General features: G+C 50.6%; 3 protein-coding genes across 3 annotated transcripts; all 3 read left to right on the forward strand.

The window, feature by feature from the left end:
* Positions 1–16,009: 16,009 nt before the first annotated feature.
* On the forward strand, positions 16,010–16,876 carry IUM83_06884 (dna polymerase beta; the record flags this gene model as incomplete). The annotated part of the gene is made up of 4 exons (XM_067931119.1): positions 16,010–16,090; positions 16,183–16,239; positions 16,310–16,339; positions 16,421–16,876. 4 exons carry the CDS (start codon positions 16,010–16,012, stop codon positions 16,874–16,876), a joined length of 624 nt encoding a protein of 207 aa, XP_067787285.1.
* Positions 16,877–17,273: 397 nt separating this feature from the next.
* IUM83_06885 (uncharacterized protein) lies at positions 17,274–18,859 on the forward strand (the record flags this gene model as incomplete). Its single annotated transcript, XM_067931120.1, has 7 exons — positions 17,274–17,638; positions 17,706–17,810; positions 17,927–18,114; positions 18,237–18,285; positions 18,371–18,517; positions 18,600–18,771; positions 18,851–18,859. 7 exons carry the CDS (start codon positions 17,274–17,276, stop codon positions 18,857–18,859), a joined length of 1,035 nt encoding a protein of 344 aa, XP_067787266.1.
* Positions 18,860–19,038: 179 nt separating this feature from the next.
* On the forward strand, positions 19,039–19,931 carry IUM83_06886 (DNA polymerase sigma; the record flags this gene model as incomplete). The annotated part of the gene is made up of 5 exons (XM_067931121.1): positions 19,039–19,093; positions 19,161–19,231; positions 19,309–19,592; positions 19,661–19,781; positions 19,848–19,931. 5 exons carry the CDS (start codon positions 19,039–19,041, stop codon positions 19,929–19,931), a joined length of 615 nt encoding a protein of 204 aa, XP_067787230.1.
* Between the last annotated feature and the right edge of the window lie 105 nt (positions 19,932–20,036).

The raw sequence follows: 20,036 nt of genomic DNA on the forward strand, positions 1-20,036 counted from the left end.
TACAATCTACACATCTGAAAAAAATAGTGTCAGTAACTCATACATAGCGTAGTGAAATTGAAACATTTGTGTCTCGCAATCAACGTCTCCGCATGTCTCCCTTCTGCCTTGCGCTGCCTCGCTCGCGTCGTGTTGTCACTGCTGGTGGCGAGGGGACCCCCCTCCCCTCGACCGCGGACGCCCAAGCACGCGCGCGCCGCCCCCGCACGTCTGCTGCCTTGCGCTGTTCCGCTCCTTTTGCTTTTTGGCTGGTGCGAAGTCGGATTCACGGGCAACGACCGTCCTCAATTCTTGTCGAGGTTTTGTCTAATAAAAAATATTGTATTTTAGCCAATCATGTGCGTGTCGGCCGTGTCGGCCGGTGCTAAATATTCTTACCTGCCAAGCATTGAACTGAGTGACGATCATGGAGTGTGGTGCCTATGAAACCCTTGCCCTAGAACCGCGCAAGCCCCAAGTTACCCATGTCTGAAAGGTTATGGGAGAAAAATGGAATCGCATGAGTTGAAGCCAGCTCGTATCCGCATGGGCATGGGTCGACGATTTGGGCTAACCGAGCAGGTGATGCCTACCTTACGCCAGGTACAGGGGTTTGTCAGCAACTTCAACAAGAAAACGCTTCGCCGCACAGACGACTATGACGATGTGATGGATCAGATTAACCGTTTCGCATACGAACCGGTCGTTGCAGACACACAGCCATTCTCACTCGGATGGGAGCAAAACAGGAATGGTACACCAGACGTGGGGAACGGCTTTGACGAAAACCCGTTCCTGGTGGGTATCACGACCAAGTGTCTGTTACGAAACGCCGCCGGCGACCCAAGCTCGTTTGTATTCCACATGGACGGCAACTTCAAATTGATCCTAGTGGCATATCCAGTCGTCGTGTGTGTGGAATATCGGATTGGGCTCGGTCGTTCCACTTGGTGGTCATCTTCATTACATCGCAGCGCGTAGAAGAACTCTATGTGAAGGCGTTATCATCTCTTCGCCGGATGTTTACCGCGGTCACAAATAAATAACTGTGCTGGGTACGATGGATGAACAGGTGACGGTGGATATTTACGACTTGCACTTTGCTTCAAGTGAAGTTACGTATGACGAAATGGTGGGGAAATCGTTGGCCAAGTGGTCGAGCGACAAGCAGCTGTCTGGTGTTGGAAGCTATTTCAAGAAGGTGTGGGTAAAATTGTATCCGCCGGTGACAATGTTTTCACGCTCCAAGTGGTTACGCAACGACCAAAACCCCAGTGGGGCAGTTTAGTCGATTGATCAAGCGCGATTACACGCTTCGTACTAAACACAAGATCGGAACTCTTACCGGTCTACTCGCGGACTGTTGTGGACATCACTCAGTGATTCTCAAACCGTGCACGGTCATTCCTCAAGCTACTCAGCAGTTAAATGCCCGCGTTAAGGATTTCCGTCGCCACGAACTACTTCTTGGCATGATGCCGAGCCGATCCAGCATTGAGTTTTTGCTCGTATCCCCCAGCCCAAACGAGATTAGCGTGCTGTCACGTGGATGCAACCAGGTGTTTTTTTCAGAGCTATGACGAAGTCGAGAGGAAGTTCCTACTTCGGCGCAGATGGAGGCAAACTCTGGTCGTATGGAGGTCGAACGTCAACTCGATGGTGGTTGGAACGTCGACCTGAGCAAGCTCACATGTGGTTGCAAGTACCATTTCAAGTACGGTATCTGTATCCACATTATCTTTGGTTTGCAGGTCAAGTAATATGCAGGACTGGATGGTAAGAGAACCCTAGTAACCGTTCAGTATCGCGGAAGCGCCACAAAACCAGTAAGGAATCTGGCCGTGTTCAAGCCGGGCGACCTCGTAATAACGGTCACGCCCTCTGTCTGGACCAGGGACTTGGTAGCGGATAATTAAATTTAAATACAGCGATAATTTCACGTGGTCGTTTCAAAACGACTACTTTTGTAACCAAAACTCTCAATTCTACCAATACAAAGCTCATTTGCAAACTTTCTGCTCAACGAACACTTCGGATGGAGATTCTCAGCTCTAACCAACCCCCCCCCACCACCGCCATCACCTCGTTCTAGATTTTTGAAGTGGTGTCAACTGTACCTTATAGAAAGAGGGTGGGGGCGACTGGATGAGATGACCGCCCGCTATTTGAGGACATGGTGGCCAACTTCAACCTCGCCCACTCTGGATCCTGGGCGCGCAATCAAACGGCTGCTTGATGCGGTACCGCATGCGCGCATCACCATGGCTCGCCTTATCGATGCCGCATTACAAGGTGATGATGCAGAGGAGGCCGAGTGGGACCTGCCACCTGACTTGGACCTGCGTGGCCGCCCACCTACCACATGAGAACTAATCTCAACCATGTGCGCGTTAACGGGCGAACTCTTTGTCTAACGTCATGGGAGACCACGCCGGAGCTCGCGGAAAACTTGCCGTCGAGCGAAATAGAGCGCTACAGACGGCGCAGATGCCGTCAAGGATGAGCGCACTTACGTGGAGGCTGAAGTGCAAGAACAACGAAAAAGAACCACAGCAAACACGAAGCGATAGTACGCATTTACATATATTACACGATAACTTTCTAATACAAACCACAGAATGCTTTCTTGACGCAATCGCTGTAGTCGATCGAGCACACATGCCTTTGTGTACTACTGCTACGGCCATCGGCTAAAGCAGTACAGGGGATTACCCTTCTACATGTTTCGCACAAGCCGCTGCAGCAACATACACAAGCTCGACGAACTCGTAATACTGTCCGGTGCACCCCGCCGTGCGGCCGCGCGGGGCCTGGTCACCGCGCCTGTGTTGCTGTCCGCCGAGGCGCGCGTAATGTCGTCCGCCGGGCGCCGCTGTGCAGCGCGCGGTGCCAGGCTCGCCGCGCCCTTGGTGATGTCTGCCAACTTGGCTGCTTCGCTGCCGATTCCGGAATAAGGATCGGTAGCGCGGGCGGTCTACCCAGTGGGATGGCTGGTCCTCGTCCTCCCGCTGGCTTTTCCCTACCTCTATCCGGGGTGCGACAAGATCACCAATCCTGGTGACCTTGCCGCGCCCATCTATGTGGCACATCTGTTTTTGGTGTGTCCCTGCATATGGCAGGGTGCTTTTCATATTTTGTCGGTTGCTCCGACCTTGACCGCCTTTCTACCAGGAACCATCTCCACGACCGGAACTGGTGCTACGCCGTCCATACTGGCGAGATCTGTGAGAGTTACCGCCACGGAATTCAACGACCGCTGGCGTGGCGGTCCCCGCTTTGACAGTGCCATCACGGAGATCCTTCTGCAGACCATGACACTGTCTGATGCGGTGCTGTGGCTTTTGGCAGTAGCTGCACACTACGCCGTACGCCTCAACTTTCATGTGATGTGTGACGGGGCCACAGAGGCTCACTCGTCCTTGGTACGACGACTTTCTGGAGTACCCTTCGCCAGGGAGTATTGTGTCTGGGCTTCCATCTTGCGGACTTTATTCTCAATGGTCACCTTGAGCTCGCCATACGGAATATACTTCCGGTTACCTTTCTAGATGCGCAGGACATCATTCTATGACGCTGGTATGGAGTGAAACAGGTGCAGCGATTTGATGTCATCGGTGAGAACCGATTCAGTCGCTGATCGCGTCTTCGAGAACGAGGAAGAACTAGTTGACATCACTGCCTTCCCCGTATCGGTTTCCATAAGACAGTATTTGATGAAATACGGATCTCCATGGAACGTGGCGCCCTCGTACTTCTTGCAGATGGCATGGAAGATGATGTAAGCCGAGTTGAGGTCTTAAAACAAACGGATGTGGGCGTCGTCCATCGTCTCCATCAAAGTAGGCTTTAGTTTCCGCTTCTATTCGGCGTAAGCACCTAGATGACAGCGGGGGCTGCCTCTCTTTCTCCGCTCAACGCTGCGAATGAAACAGCGAAAACGAGCAGATCGAGGAGGATGGGCTAGCTGCCGAACCGTTCTTGACGTCCTCATCGCTGGCAGCATCGTCTTCATCAGAGTTTGGCTCGTAGGCGACAGTGATGAAGGCCTTGGGAGGGTCCTCGACGTCAGACATGTTAATGCCGTTTGACGAGGCATCGTTGTCTTCATCATCGTCGTTCACGCTGTTGTAGTCCTTGGTGTCGATACCGAGGAGGTGCTTGTCATCAAGCGATGCCTTCACTGGAGTCTTCCACACGTCGAAGTTTCTGGACCCGGTTAGCCGAGGGAAGCCTGGGACTCATGACCTCTTTAAGTAGCCGTCATTAGCGCTTTATAAAAAGACTTGCAGAAGAAGGGGTAAAACGAAACGTGAGCTTGATAAGCATAGGAACCCTGAGGTTCATTGGGTTCTAGTAAACCATTCTCAAAACCATAGTGACGAATTGCCAGCATGACCATTTAACATGTTGCCTTTCTTGAGAACTATCATTCTTCATGTATGCAATAGTATGAATCACAGGTAGGTCCAAAGACGAGCCTAACTTCAACAAGATTAACGTCATAAGATGTTGATTGCCTATTGCCTATTACTATCCCCTTATCATCATTAAACATGCCACTCGCGCGAGCAGCTTTGTGGGCTTCGTGGGTAAACCTATGTCTTTCATTTTAGCGGCGCTTTTTTGTGTCCTGCAACTTTTTTCGTGTTTATTGTCAATAATTGGTACAATACTATATTGTACTGGGGTCGGTGATCCCCAATGATGAAAATGTTTATTGACTGTTGAAACCCCCAGATTGTTTAACCCAATTATTATTTCCGACCTCTGCTTTTCAAACGATCGACTATACCATTAGATGAAGATATGCATAGTGTTAATGTCTTACAGGGCTAGATCATCCTTAGCGTCGTCAGAGAGGTATGGCCACCTCGAATGCCTCCCCTTTGAGCCTTATGTTCTTATCTCTGGTCCGACAGACGTTAAGTAGTGATGTGATAACTCATTGTGCAGCGCGCAGTATCGAGATTAGTTAGCCGTCTAAGCCGCATCAAATTCAAATATAAATACCATATCATAGTGTGGCTTGCGCTTTTTGTGGGCGAACGGTGAACATTTGAACACCTCTTGTAACTACTATATTTGTGTTGTTAGCCTCTTTCCGCAATCGGGTGCTCCCTACAGCGAAGTTGTCATACCCACCTGTGGCTTGCTTGCTCAGCGGACAAGAGGTGGGCATGATACCCTCGCTACAGGGGAGCACCCGATTTGCCTGCTGAGCAAACAAGCCAGAGCGATACAGTGCAAAAGGCTCGGGCTTGCTTACCAGAAACCTGAGGCTTGTGGTTTAAGTGACAGCTACTCGAGAGGGTCAGCCGTCACAATGAACAGATATTTAGGGAAAAAAATAATAACATGAAAACAGAAACTGTGAACATGCATTCAGTAGGAAGAACAAACAAAACAACACAGGGTAGTACATAGCCAAGAAAACAAACAGAAATACGCAAAGATCGTCCTAGTAGTTCAATATAAAATCAACCGTCTATCCCGCACATCGAGACCAATCACTTGTTTTTACTAAAGGACCCACCCTCAACTTCAACGACCAACTCTCTTCGGGCCATCTCGTAGCACTTGCGGGGGGAAGGCCCGCTGCTGCACGGCACTGAAGGGAGGCATTTTCAGCTCGCGGGGTAAGTGTCACATCAGCGCGACCAACCTGACTATTGGGGAGACTTTTGTACTTTAGTAGAAAAACCTACTATTGGACACTGGCGGTGGGAAAGATCTAGAGGGCATCCGTAGTGCAAATTGGTTTTGCATCTGGCCCCGGTGACAGCCCATTTGCCCAAGTAGCTACTGTTCTGAAAATAACCGCTCCGCATATAAGTCGAGCACTGTAAGTCTCGTAGCCGGTTAGTAAGATTTTGTTCTTGGTAGTCCGGCACAGCAATTCGCCGAAGATGAGACCAAGGACAACTAGCGTCGTCGTCAAACCTCTCACTCGTCATCGACCTCTCACGTGTCATCGATCTCATCGAAGTCATTGAAGAAGATACAGACCTTTTTTTTAGGAATTAATATAGACTACTTTCGTTAATTTTTACATTCTGTAAGTCAGTGCCGTAAAAGTAGAATGCACCCACAGGTATCAAGTTTCAAGTGTGGACACACAAAGTACGAAGTTTTCGCGTGCTCAAGATGGCGGATCCGGCCCAACAGCATACTGTGTTGGGAGCCGTGAGAAGCAGATAAAATTAATCGACGAGCTGCAAAAGTCGAGACAGCTGTCTGAAGTCAAGCTGGATGGAATAAAGGATCGAAGCTAAGTCGCATGAAAAGCGGCCAGCGGAGTTAGTTCGGCAAGGATCGCAACCAACAAGTACTACGGAGACCTTGAAGTTTAACGCAGTGAAGTCCGACCGCACGAGCAACCTTGCATCAGGAAGGGTCGCATCACTGACAGAGATACTCGAATTCTATTGGAGACGGGTGCAAGTACGAACATGATTACGCATCACTGACAGAGATACCCGAATTCTATTGGAGACGGGTGCAAGTACGAACATGATTACGCCAGGTTTGGCGAGGAATGTACTTCTGTAAAGACGACTTCAAGCTCAGCGCTTTGATGGCGCGTTGACGCCGGCAACGGATGCCAATCACGTGGAGCGCCAGTGAGCTTGGATGGGCACATTTTTCCAGCGATAGCGCTCGTGGAATTGAAGTTTCCGGAGTCGCACGACGTCATTTTGGGGAAACCGTGGTTTAAGGACTACAACCCTCACGTCGATTGGCAAAAGGAGGAGGTTGTCATACCTGACCGAATGCAATTCATCGACGTGGACGCACCGTCGTTCTCGCACAACTTGAAGGAAGGAGAGTATGTCGGGTGAAGATACAACTTGTGCCCGGAGTGGAAGAATTCCAGAACCGACCTTTAACGTAGTCAGTTAGGAGTTCAAGGATGTGTTTCAGGAGCAATTACCAGACGGATTGCTTCCAATGCGCGAAGTCAACTTTGAGATGACGTGGACGAAGAGAGCTCAACCAAGCTCACGCGCACCGTTCCGCATGTCGAAGATGGAACAGGATGGTTTTGAAGAATATGTCAAAGACAAGTTGATGAATGGAGACATCGAAATGTCGAACTCGCCGTGAGATTCGAAGATCTTCACTATCCCGACGAAGGACCCAGTCACAGGTCAAACGCCGAAGAAGACGGAATGATTGCGTAGCGGTAGTTTGAAGATTCGGTTGCGTTGGTTTTCGACTGCCACTATCACAACAGAGTGACTGTCATTACCAAGAGCCCGTTGCCATGAATCGAGGAGTTGTTCGATAGGACGGTAGGTTGTGTCATCTGCACGTTAGTTGACGTAGCGCAGAGATATCATCAAATGCTGGTTCTGAAATCAAGCTGTCCGTACGCTGCGTCTCGAACACAGCAGTTTTTTTGTCAACCGCGGGATATGTAACAGGCTTAAGGCCGTTACTGACTTACACAAGCGCGTAGGAGATAGACAGGGAATATGACTCTGAGATTGAGTGTTGAGACAGTCGCGGCACTCTGATTGGCCACCGCGCGCTCGCGGTGGCACCCGTGTGACAGTAGCCTGTCACACCATCCCCCTCTCAAGGTTGCGACATGCACGTATCTAAAAATCTATAACGGATCTTGCGCGGCGTGGGCTTGTCAGTAGACATTCAGATCTCATGCGCGGAGAAGCAGGAGCAGCAGCATGGACGCGGGGGCCGTCGCACCGGGGCGCAACACGTACGAGAATACTCTGGAGCGGTGACTGCTGCACGACGGCAGCGCCGTTGTGAACGCTCGCGGCGACGGGGGAATGCGACGCCTGTTCAAGCGCTGGAGAGCGACACGCAGCAAACCCGTCACGGCGACCGGCGCCGTGACCCCGAGACCGCTCAACCGCGCGTGGACCGCCTTAGTCGAACGTTGGAATCCGGAGGGCGGCGACGAGTTAGAGCGGAAGCTGGAGGCGCGTGAGGAAACTCAGGCGCGACTGTCTGCGGGGGCTCGGGCTCGTGAATTGTATAGTCTATCTTGGGAGGCTGATCGCCGTTGCTACTACGTTCACTTTCTCGAGGAGTGTCGATCGTGTCGCCGGCATGTCCAGCGACCCAGTACCACCGAGTGGTTGGAATACCTCGAGGATACACCGTCCTCCGAATCCGAGCGCATTTTTATCGGACGATACCGCGCTGCGCTTGACGTGTGGAGGACTTGCCACTGATTCCAGGGTTGCCTCGTCCACCGCCACACAGTCCGGAACGTCCACAAGGAGAACCGCGCGTGGCTCCCAATTATCTGGCATCGGCCCCAAACAACGCACAAGATACTGGCGATACGCCGGAACAACTCCGTCCCGGCGCCGCGACCCCGAAGAACAGGTTGAGGAACAGCGCGGCCATCGTCGTGTCGAAGGATATTCTCCACGATGTGACGAACGTTGGCCGCGCTATCCACAAGCGGGGCCGGACCATCACGTCCAAACGAAGCGTAGCCGCTGGCAGGACGCTGCGATCGCGCAACGTCTCGATCGTTTGGCGCGTCGACTAGACCAACTGGAGTGCGAGAATATGGAGCTGCGTCACCGGGTGCGTCAGCAGGAGACGGTGCGCTACCTGGATGATCACAGCTGGAGCGCCCGGGATTATCAGCGTCGTTGGGGAAAGTCGCAGGGTGGTATCGCCGCAGCCGACAGACGTAGAAGGTGGGATGTAGCCGTAAAGCCGTTGGTAGCTGCAATGTGTTAACGCCTTCAACACAATGAATGGTCCAATAAATCGGGCGCGAGCTTGTTCGCGCCTAAGTTCGTCACCAAAAGTGGGTTGAGTACCGGTCGTGGACAGTAATACGCGGTCGCCCACGGCAAATTGCTCCATATGCTTACGGCCACAACGATCTGCATTCTCCTTTTGGTAATCAATCGCAGTCGCGATCGCATCGCGGACATATCGAACCACTGAGTGGTGCCGCAGCAGGAACTCGTTGGCAGTAGCTACGTCACGCGGATGTGGTGTCGAAGTTTACAGGAGTAGGCGCGGCGACTTCCACCGCGTTTGGCGCGTCTTGATACTCGATTGCATGACGACGCTTACTCGGGTCGATCAGCGTCCCACTCGTCCAGGCTGCGAGGTCCGATGGTGTCGCCCTTGGGGCGGCACGCGCACGTGCTCCTCTTGCAGGAGCGTCGGGTGGGCTCTGTGGTGCCGCCCTTGTGACTGCACGCGTCCGCATCGCTCTTGCTGTAGCTCGATCTCCATGTCGTGAGGTGACTCCGTTCAGTCGTGCGAACGAAGCGCCGACACTGTCCCACTTTCTTCCAATATATCAGCGGCGCCAAACCTATTCCCAACACTAAGTGATGCCCTTGACCGTGGAACGATCGCATATTCCTTCATACCCATTGCCCTTTCAAACGCCCTCGTTACGAGAATGTGATCCTGTTGCCTGAACTGACAAAGGAAGATATCGATGAAGCCACAGAACGTATACATACTGTTTTGAGCCTACTTGCTATCCAGTACGTGCCCAAACCCCAAACATATAAAACGTCAATAGCATCTTCATGTACCAAAAATTGGCGAACGAAAGCTGAATCCGAATGCCTGTCTCTCATCAAAAATAACACAGATCCTTATCCCACCTCCAAGAGGCCGGAGAGTTCTCCAAAATCGCTGGGTCGTTGTTGTCAAATATTCTGGCACCGGCGAAATGGATAGATAAAAAACCGTCTTGTCATGAAAGGATTTCTCCGACAGTATGGTTTTGACTATGATGAGACATTATCTCCTGTCGTTCGGATGGAAGTGCTTTTCCGTATCTTAGCTACTCTTCTTGACTTCGAAATCCATAAGATGGATGTCAAGACCGCTTTCCTCAACGGTTGTCCAACTGAGGAAATCTTCATGGCTCAGCCGGAGGGATTCACCACTCCTTCGAAAGTTGATTAGAGATCGATGTGTCTTGATGACAAAAGTTGACATTTAGGCCTGCTACATTGCCGCCTATGTGGATGATTTACTTATTATCGCTCCCACGATTGACCTCGTATGCAGTATTACATCAGCCCTCAAACAGATATTTTCAATGCCAGATTTAGGGTAGGCACAATACATTCTGGGTTGATCTATCGTACGCAACCGTGAGGCAAGAACGATATTCATCCATCAACGCAGATGTGCAACTAATATCCTCGACAGGTTCAAACACCTGTCACATATCCGACTGTGACACCATCGGACCGCAGCATTAAAGTCACGAAAGCCATGGGGCCTACCACTCAAGAAGAGAGGGAAATCATGAAAGAAATACCCGACCGAGAAGTTGGTGTCAATATATGTACGTGATGGTTGGGACTCGCCCCGATCGCGTGTTTTTATGCGCGAGGTTACCCAATTCTCATCCAATCCTGGAAAGGAACATTGGAAGGCAGTGATAAAGATCTCAAATACCTGTCAGGTATAACAAACCAAGGTCTACTACTCGGCGGATCAGTACCTCTGATAACGACAAAGTAGCTGATCATCTGACACTTTACGCAGACTCGGTCTATCCTTATTGTCTTGGCACTAGAAGGTCGATTGGCGTACCCATCACAATGAACGGAATAAGTCCAGTGGCTTGGCAATCGCGAAAGCATCATACGGTAGTGCTCTCGACTACAGAAGTTGTGTACATTGCTTCATAACATTACATGCAAAGATATATTTTCCATAAGCACCTACTCAACGAACTTGAGCTTTCAACAACTAAAGCAAGCACAATTATGGCGGATAATCAAAGCTGCATTAACCTATCAAACATTCCTGAACTACACGGACGAGCGAAACACATTGACATTCGTTATCCTTTTCTCCAAGAAAAGGTGGAGAGACATGAATTCAGTGTTGTTCACTACAATATCAAGTCATGGTAGCAGACATCTTCACCAAATCATTTGACAAGAATCAGTTCGGAACGTTAAGAAGTAAACTAGGAATGCGATCTATTGATTCTGTAGAAAACAGGTAAGTCAACACAGTGACACAAATTAATTCACTATTACGCAACAACTATGAATCAATCATTACACAACAACTATGAATCACAGGATAGCTCGAGATTTCCACTAAAAATAGGTTTACTCATAGCATCATATAGGGTTTACCCTCATCGAGGTTTCCCTGGCACACACACACCGAATATGCAACAAAAAATAGTGAAAATGGGTGACAGAATCACCGAAGCAAATGTGCGATCTGATTAAGCCTGAATAGCGACCTTGCGAACGAACATCACCGCTTCAATCCTTTTGCGATAATGTTCCAAGAACTTTTGACGTAACCGCCCTGCATGGTTAGCTTCCGTCTTCATACGTGAAGAGCAAATGGGCCGCAAGCTCGGAGCTCCAGAGCCTTTTGCTCATTGGCCTTCCGCCAGGTCAAGCCGGTAACATTCGACACGCAATGAGACGTGTGAGAATCAAGGGAGCATATTATTTCATCAATTCCAAGTGTGTTAAGTTGTGTAGTGCGTGTAGGTGATTTATACTGGGATGTGAAAGGGCCCAGAGTCCGTGCAAAAGCAATTTAGAGCGAGTTTATAGGCGGCGCCAAAGGTTCTGATACGACATGTGGGCCAAGAAAAACAGCGAAATACAAATCAGGTTGTTTTTCAGTCTCATAGCGTCAATAAGACATGCGCACGCTCCGTTGTAAATTGGCAAATGATGCCGCCACCCAAAACTTGGCGTCCAGAACTTGGATGGGAGCCCTTTTTACGATAGTTTTTACGCGTAAATACGCCTGTTAGTGATTGGCCATTACAACCCACGTAGGTTTAACATTAAAACCAAGGTTACATTCAAATGGTTGGCTTCTGGCTACCGGAGAGGTTTGGGCGGTCCCACTCTTGCTTTTTTCTGCGGCGGCCAAGTCGATCACTCGACCTATGCCTCACCAACTCGCAGGCTGTATTTTTGTATACCTACGTGTATGTGCGATGTGCGGCCACCATTACTGCTTGAATGTGGTGTGCATGCTTGTATTGAGGTTAACTTTGCTGTTCCGAAAGGTGGCTAAACTTAGTGTTTAATATGGTGCTACCACTGTGTAAATGCCTGCAAATGTTTTTAGCCTGTAGTACACCCTATATTAATTCTTACTCTTTGCGCTCACTCTATCCTTCGGTTTTGTTAAACGTGTTATCCGTGTGGGGAGGTGCAGGGTCTTTCATACGACCGGCAGCTTGGAACTATTGATAGCATTCAATGTGGTCAATGAGAAAACCAGTCCTATGCAGCGTGCGTAGGGTTTTTAAGGACGTTTTGACTACCACGGGCGGTGATATCGTGTTGCCGAAGAAACGAGAGCATCTCCTGCTCAACATTTGTACCAGCCTCAAGGACGTTGTCTCGGTAGCTTGCAGACCCCTCATCGAGTTGTAAACCTTCCGGAAGGAACAACTTCAAGAACACGACGACAAATTTGATAGATGACCTCGAATGCTTTGTTGCACTATCGGAAGATCTCCACCCTCGCGGCTCCTGTGCGTACCAGGTAAGCCACAGGTCTTTCAGGCTGGTGGGTGCTGATGTCTTACGCTTCCGGTTGGCTGGAGGATCGTCGGTGATTGACTCACGTGTGTCGTTTTGCTGTCGTTTTCTTTGTGTCTTATTGTAGAATGCAGCCTCCATTGTAGACACGCGGACGTCGAGCTTTTGACTGACTTGGATTAATTGCTCAAACGACGCAGCTTGGTGGCGGAACGATGGGTTTTGTGTGATGTCCAGTGTGGTTATTGGTTTTCTAAAGGGTAGGGCAAAGGCGACGGCTTTGGATCGCAGGCCAAATGTGAAGACTAAGATAACAGTGTGTTCAAAGTGAAGCCTTTTTCGACTGCGCACACTTCGAGGCGCTAAATTGCGAGACCATCCGGATTCAGGCTTTTGGCACACGGATAGCGGTAGGTATGCCTAGAAAGCGTCGAGTACGCGCCCATTTACATTATAATGCGCCGTTTCCAAACCAAATGATGCCGTGGAGAGTGCATCAGTCGGACCGAATACTTGTCTGTGTGTTCGCGTCAAACTGTATAAAGACAGAAGCGCGACAGCTTGTCCGGGTCGCTACTGCTCAACACTCGCGCAACCTTGTGGTATTCCGAAGGCGTGTTGAAGACATACGCGAAGGCTTGTTCGAGGCCATCATGTTCCAAGCTCCATGGTCGAAGATCCACTTCACACATATACCAGCCTTTTCCTAAACGTATTGTTGTTAAAACTAAACCATGACAGTCCTCATGATATCACAATATTCGAGAACAACCAAAATTGAATCAAACTGTCATACAACTCGGAATTGTACGGTAGAAGCAAACATCTTCGGTTTTGTACAAGAAAAAAAACAGAAAGTACTTTGAAAACAAATATTTTAACACTATGATACTAAGTAAAACAAAACAAGAAACAAAATAAAGGGAAATTAAAACTCAGATAACAAGAAACAGAATTATGAGTCCAGCAACAACAATCTAGCACAAAACATACTCGCCCTCAGAGCTATTTTGAAATATACCAAGCACATTTAAATTTCGCACAGTGGTTCAAACATACAATTGTATTTAAAAAAATGACCGCAAAGGCCATTCACAATAATACTATATAGTATTGTGTTTTGCAAACATTTTGTCGTCGTTTTTACTTGGCGGTCCTCTCCAGTCGTAATAAAACCAGGTCGATAAACATATACCGAGGTCGCTCATACTAACGGCTCTGTATTACTAGCATCTCTGAAGCGGCCGATCTATATCATAAAACAGGGTAATTTTTATCTGTAAAACAAAATATATTAAATAGAAAATATACTTCATCAATTAGAAAAAGGAGCATCGAAAACTATGTACTAGCCTTCACACGACGAGATACAATGGTATCTACTGCATAGACACCACCAATGTGCTCGAAGTAGTTGTTGAGGACGCTCTCCGAATTAGGCATCACTAAATCTGAGTCAGACTTAATAAAAACAAGACGACTTCCATCCAAAGCACGGGAGATGCAGTGCCAGGTTTCAACCTGCAGTCCTGGTCGTCGACAAACCAAAAAAAAAGACTTTTCAACGGCTTGAGCCGATTCAGGTAGCACAATTGGATACCCTCCCTCTGGAGGACTTGCGGTAGTGCATGGGTTGAGTAAGCGCCAAAGCGCTCGTGTCCATGATCGACATCCGGACCAACCTTCTTGCGTCTTCTCAAAACCCTCCCGAGTATCAGAGGGATCAGGAAGTCGCAAATCTGAACGTTATTGTTGTTGGAGTAAAGACCGCAAAAGGTGTAGCGGTCCGGCAGGGCAGACACCCCTGATCTGGCAAATTGCACGAACACGCCTCGACGAGGTCATCTGTAGGAATTACTTAAACCCAGGTAGAATTTAATTCTAAAGTCAAAGCAGTATCAATTCGTGTTGAACAAAAGCTGATGCAACGAGTAGATTGTCCAAAACCTAGAATACAGCGAAGCCTTTCAGCACCATAGATGCCTTATCGACTAAAATCGTACTCCAGCAGAACAACCCACCCTTCGCACAGTCTTTGTTGAGGGATCAATGAGGAAGTTAGCTTAAGTCAGAAAGAATTCGAAAATGAATGAATAAGGAGAGGCAAGCTGCGTACATATATATTATTATATTATAACCGCTACCTAGATTAAAACGCACGATAACTGCCAGCTGAAATCCCTGCGCACGACAAGCGCCAGCGCGATGATACAATAGACGGTTATACATTAGCCCCATCGCACCAAGGCAGTTATGAGATGTGTAGTCACATACAATGTCGAACGATCTGCAAGGAATTGGGGTGTCCCGCGATTGAGCTTTACTGGCTCATTTGGCGACTTGCCACCCGGAGCTGAAGCAGATAATAATATGTTTTTTGCTTTAGTTCTTGCTTTTGATTCGCGCACTTGTTGTTTTTGACTAAACGTTTTGGTAGCTCTCTGCAAAAAATGGCTCGCACGAAGCAGGCAGCTAAGGTTTCTGTGGGTAGCAGGTAGCAAGCCGCCCCCCCCCCCCCTGCCCAAGAGACAGCTGGCAGTACGAGCTGGTTATTCCAAGGCAAATAGAGCCAGGGCCGGCCATGGCGAAGAAGTAGATGGTTGCGTATCTTCGCGACCGTGTCGAGACAGGCTCCGATGTCACGTACACGGTGGTGTGGTAGACTGATGTAGAAGGAAAAGGCCCCGAGACGGACGAGCCTGCGGACAAGCTTCGTGAGAATGGATTTGGCGACGCCATGACCATCGTGGACGAGTGGGTTGGTGCCGGACGTGAGGGAGACTTTCTAGTCTGGGCAAAAACGCAACATGAAACTTTGCTAGGCGCCAACGTCAATGGCACGTCCATGTTTGGCGCTTTGATGAAGACTGCCGTGCTCGCGGGCTCTCCTTTGGCGGAACCAAGTGAAGAAGTTGAGAGTCTCCAGGAAGGCGCAACATCTCGCGGTGTGGACGTTTTGCTTGGCACTAGCTGAAACAGACGTGTGTCTTCCTCAACCAGCTACAGCGTGTCGTTTCACCTTTGTCCGTTCCCGACATGTTCAATTACCGGCAGTTCGGACATCGATGTGTTGGAGCAATCTGGCTTCTCAAGCTCAAGAATGGGGTCTACGTGGCTGGTGCCCAAAGCATTATGTGTGTTGGATATCCGAAGAGAAGTGACCTTGGTCCTTGGAGCTCACGCCCCGGTCGCACAAGACTAATGAGATTAAAAACCTTGGAACCGGGGCGCAAGCCGTAGCGTGTTGATGCTGTACCCGGCGAACTGAAATTCGGCATGGTTCCACCGACGTTCACGGGTCCTACCCAGAGTAGCGAGAATCTAAACCATATCTGGTATCGCAAAAAAAAATCATATATATACATAGAATTATTGACACATATAAATCACAAAGTGCATATTTTCATACATTTCACAGCGTGTATGTCCTGCCTCTGTACTACCTAGGACAATGCATCAACATTCTATATTACAGGTCACATACCGTTCCCGCCAAAATTCCGAGTGCCACACTTTTGATAGCCATGTCGAGCCGCGAGGCAAGCAAGAAGGCGGCCAAGGAGCTGCTGGCGCTGTGCGCGAAGGAGGGCGTCAAGGTCCCGACGGTAGGCGCCAGCTCAATCCACCTCATGCACCTCGACTCACCGCCTGTGCGTCGCTCCTAACCCTCTGCGTTGTTGCTTGCCTGCCTGCCCAGAACCCCATCAATGCTGCCGTCGAGGCCGGCACGATGCTCAACGCAACGCGCGAGGATGTGCGGCGCCAATAGCTGCAGCACGCGAGTCCACAGTATACGATGACTGACGTTTTGTATGCACCGATAGGGCGAGTTCCAGCTTGACGCGGCGCTGAAGGTGCGCAGTTAGAGTGATGATACCATTCCGGCAGCTGGGAAAGCGTTCTAACTTCCTGTCTATACGTTGCAACCAATGCAGGAAATGATCAAGAAGTTCGGCGTGAAGGAGTCGGCGTCCCCCAAGAAGAAGAAGGGCAAGGCGGACGACAAGGCCGACGTCAAGACGGAGAAGAAGCCGCGCGGCCGCAAGCGCAAGGCCGACGACGTCAAGGACGAGGCCGCGGAGGACGAGGACGACGACAAGAAGGCCAAGAAGCCGCGCAAGAAGGCCGAGGCCGCGTGCGAGGCCAACCAGTCGCTGGCCGACGCCTTCGCCGAGCTCTCGGGCTTCGAGTTCAAGCGCGGCGAGAAGTTCAAGGGCGGCACGTGGTCCAAGGTGGCCAAGGCCATCCGCGACTGCGAGTCCACCATCTCGTGCGGCAAGGACGCGCTCAAGCTCAAGGGCGTGGGCAAGTCGTCGGCCGCCAAGATCGACGAGTTCCTCGAGACCGGCACGCTCGAGAAGCTCGAGGAGTACCGCGCAGGCAACATGTAACACCATCAATCACGTCGCCAACGCCGCACTTGCTTTTTGTATGGCCGCCACAGCGCGTGTGGGCCACACCAACCGGCCGCCAAACGTCAACTTCAGCGTATCTTCTCGCCTGAGCCGTAGTCGACCGTAGTAGCATTCAGTCGCGTCCGAGGTCAACGGCCAGCACGTTGCGCCCCTTCCCGGACTGCTGCCTGTGGCCGGAGCTGCGCCGGAAAATCCTTTTTCTCAGCCCCCGAGCGCTGCGCTGCTGCGGCGTCTCCGCTGCCTGCCTGTACCTTCCAAAGCCAAAGCGTCTTGAGCACTCGAGCCCGTTTGAATTTTTGAACCGTGCAACTAGAAGCAGCAGACCGAAGGCAGCAGCCTCAGCAGAGCCATTTCTGATTCAGAAGGCAGCAGAATGCAACGCGGTGAAGTGGCGGTGGCGAGCGCGTTCACGTCGCCCAGCAACCAGTTCGACCAGACGCAGCACATGCCGCAGCACTGGACGCCGCCGCCTCGAGCGGGCGTGAGGCCGCCCAGCCCGCCACCCGACGACCATGACAGACCGCGGCAGAGCTACCGCCACTCCCTGTCGCTGCCCGGGGCTGGCCGCCGTAACGCTACAGGCAGTGGATACAACAACAAGCACAGAAAGCCCAAGCACTCGCAGCAGTCGGCAACGCCCTGCACGAAGCTGCTGTCCGGGTACGGCTGCCCTTACGGCGACAAGTGCCACTTCTCACACCACTTGCGTGCGTTCTACCCGGGCTTCTTCGAGTACGGGTGCGTACGCTTTCATTCTAACGGTAGAATGTGCAGCTGCGGCTAATTAAAGGCGGCTTGAGTGCAGGCCCGCCGGATACGACGACTCAATCTGGTCCGCCACGTTCGCCGCTCCTCCGCGGTCCCGTCAAAGCTACACGCAACGTCAGATGCCAGGCCCAGGAAACCCTCCGTAAGTGGTGCTTTTCCATATTTCCCGCTATTGCCTTGCACGCCTAAGCAGGTAGGGAGGTGACTCTCTCGCTGAGCTGTTGTGCCGTGACTGACGCCTCGTCCTATCTTGTTCAGCATGCCAAAAAGTGATCCGGCTCGTCACTCTTCGACTTTGCGCATGCCACCGCAGCGAGATCGAGCATCGTCTTTTGCGGGTCACAAGTCTCATGATAACCAGACAGACGGTGTCTCGATGTCGTCCAGCGGAAAGCTAATGTTTAAGGAAGCTGTGCTCCGGCAGAGCAAGGCGAAACTTGCGCAGAGTAAGCACAACGAGGCTTCTCCCCACAATACCTCCGAAGCAAACGGGATTGGCGATGAGAACCGGCACACCAATCGAGAAGTCACGACACCAGAGAACGAGTGTGCTGACACAAACCTTCAGTATCCATTTCAACGGCACTATCCGCGACGCAAGAAAAACCTGCGTGGGCGTAAGTGCGCCTCAGGTGACAGCGCGCCAAACTCTATCAATGGGGATTCCCCTAAGTTTTGCCGCAATCCGAACTATTTATTCAGTGAAGTCGACGGCGTCGACCTACCGCGAACGGAGTCCATCCAGCCACAGCAGCAGCAGTATTACCCTCTTCCTGCGACAGCAACACAGTTACTGAATTCGGTCTGTCCTCCGTATTCACAGTACGTGACTGAGGAGCAATTTCACAGGTACTGCTCGCCGACATTACTGGTTGCAACCTATTGAACATCTAGCTAACAATCCAATTCTCATGTTCTCCTGTTGTGACAGCAATATCAGCAAGCAACTTGAAGGTTTTGTAGACTATATTGACACCCAGCTGGCATCGCAGGATATGCACCAACAGCAAGCCATCGACTCGCTGCAGGAGCTGGTGCGATCTCTGTGGCCTGATGCTATGATTGACGTTTACGGCTCGAGCTACACGCGGCTTGCATTACCTGTGAGTGACGTCGATTGTGTGCTAGTTGCAAGATCGTTGGCAGGAGAGCAACCTTTGACTATTTTGGAGGCACTGGCAGCCGATGTAGAGCGCCAGCCGTGGACAAAACAACTTGAACTGCTCGGAAGTGCGAAAATCCCAGTGCTCAAGATGACCTATTCCCTCGACCCAGCACAGCAAGATGTACTGCTTGACCTAACGTGCGGTCATTCAGTTGGTCATACTGGACTCGGTGCTCGTGATCTAATTTATTCGTTCCAAGCGGAGATGCCAGCGTTGCGCCCTCTGGTCCTGATTTTGAAGAGCCACCTCCTCCGCCATGGTAGGACTTGAGTGCTTCCTCTGGGTGTGCTGACACTGACTCGTAACGGGTAATTGCGACACTGTAGATCTGAAGTGCGCATTCACTGGTGGTATATCGTCGTATGTCTTGGTGATTTTGGTGATACGCTTTTTGCAGGTAATGTATGCCATATTGGACGCGATTTAACCTGATTCTGTTGATTGATGCGCATTATCTATTTGGTGTTGTGAAAGGCTTGCGGTGATACCCACCGCAAGTCATTTGCCAGCGCACGCAAGATACACGGAGGGGGTAGAAGAAGAAGCTACTCGGATAACGCATCCCGGGACTTCCCTGACGAACTCGCTTACTCGTTCAGCCCAAGTGATATCGGGCCCCAGCCGAAATGGTGCTACACATTTTCGCGCAATGGTCGTGTTACGTGGCGTACTGGCATCGGCAGCCTGCTGATGCTCTTCCTGGAAACGTACATCACCTTTGACTATCGTCACTTCGGCATCTCCATCGAGAACGAAGGGTTCGTCCATGTGCTTTTTGCGAAGTGAAAATACCCTGGACTTACACTGTGAACTGACGTGTGGTTAGAGAGTTTTTTCTGCTTCCGCCAGAAAAAGTGGTATCCACGCAATGCTCCGTTGTGATCCCTTATGTCGCGGATCCGATCAAGCCTGGACGAAGCATTTGCAATTGCTTTCGCATGCACGAGGTGAGTGGTAATCGTCGATATGTACTTCACAGGAAACCCTCAATGTAACACTCCTGTGTTCGCTAGGTGATTCAAGCGTGGCTAGTATTGTACCAGAACCTGGCTGCTGGTGCCCCATTGGTTGCGTGTGTTGCTGGCTCTAGCCCTTGAGCGAATGAATCAAACATGACAACCAACGACGTGCCATCATGCTGAGTCGTCAGACTACGATGCAGGAGCATCTGTGCGCGCACCCACTAAATGTCCGTCCATGTT

This window comes from Phytophthora cinnamomi (genome assembly GCF_018691715.1).
Source record: "Phytophthora cinnamomi strain GKB4 chromosome Unknown Contig62, whole genome shotgun sequence".
NCBI lineage: Eukaryota > Oomycota > Peronosporomycetes > Peronosporales > Peronosporaceae > Phytophthora > Phytophthora cinnamomi.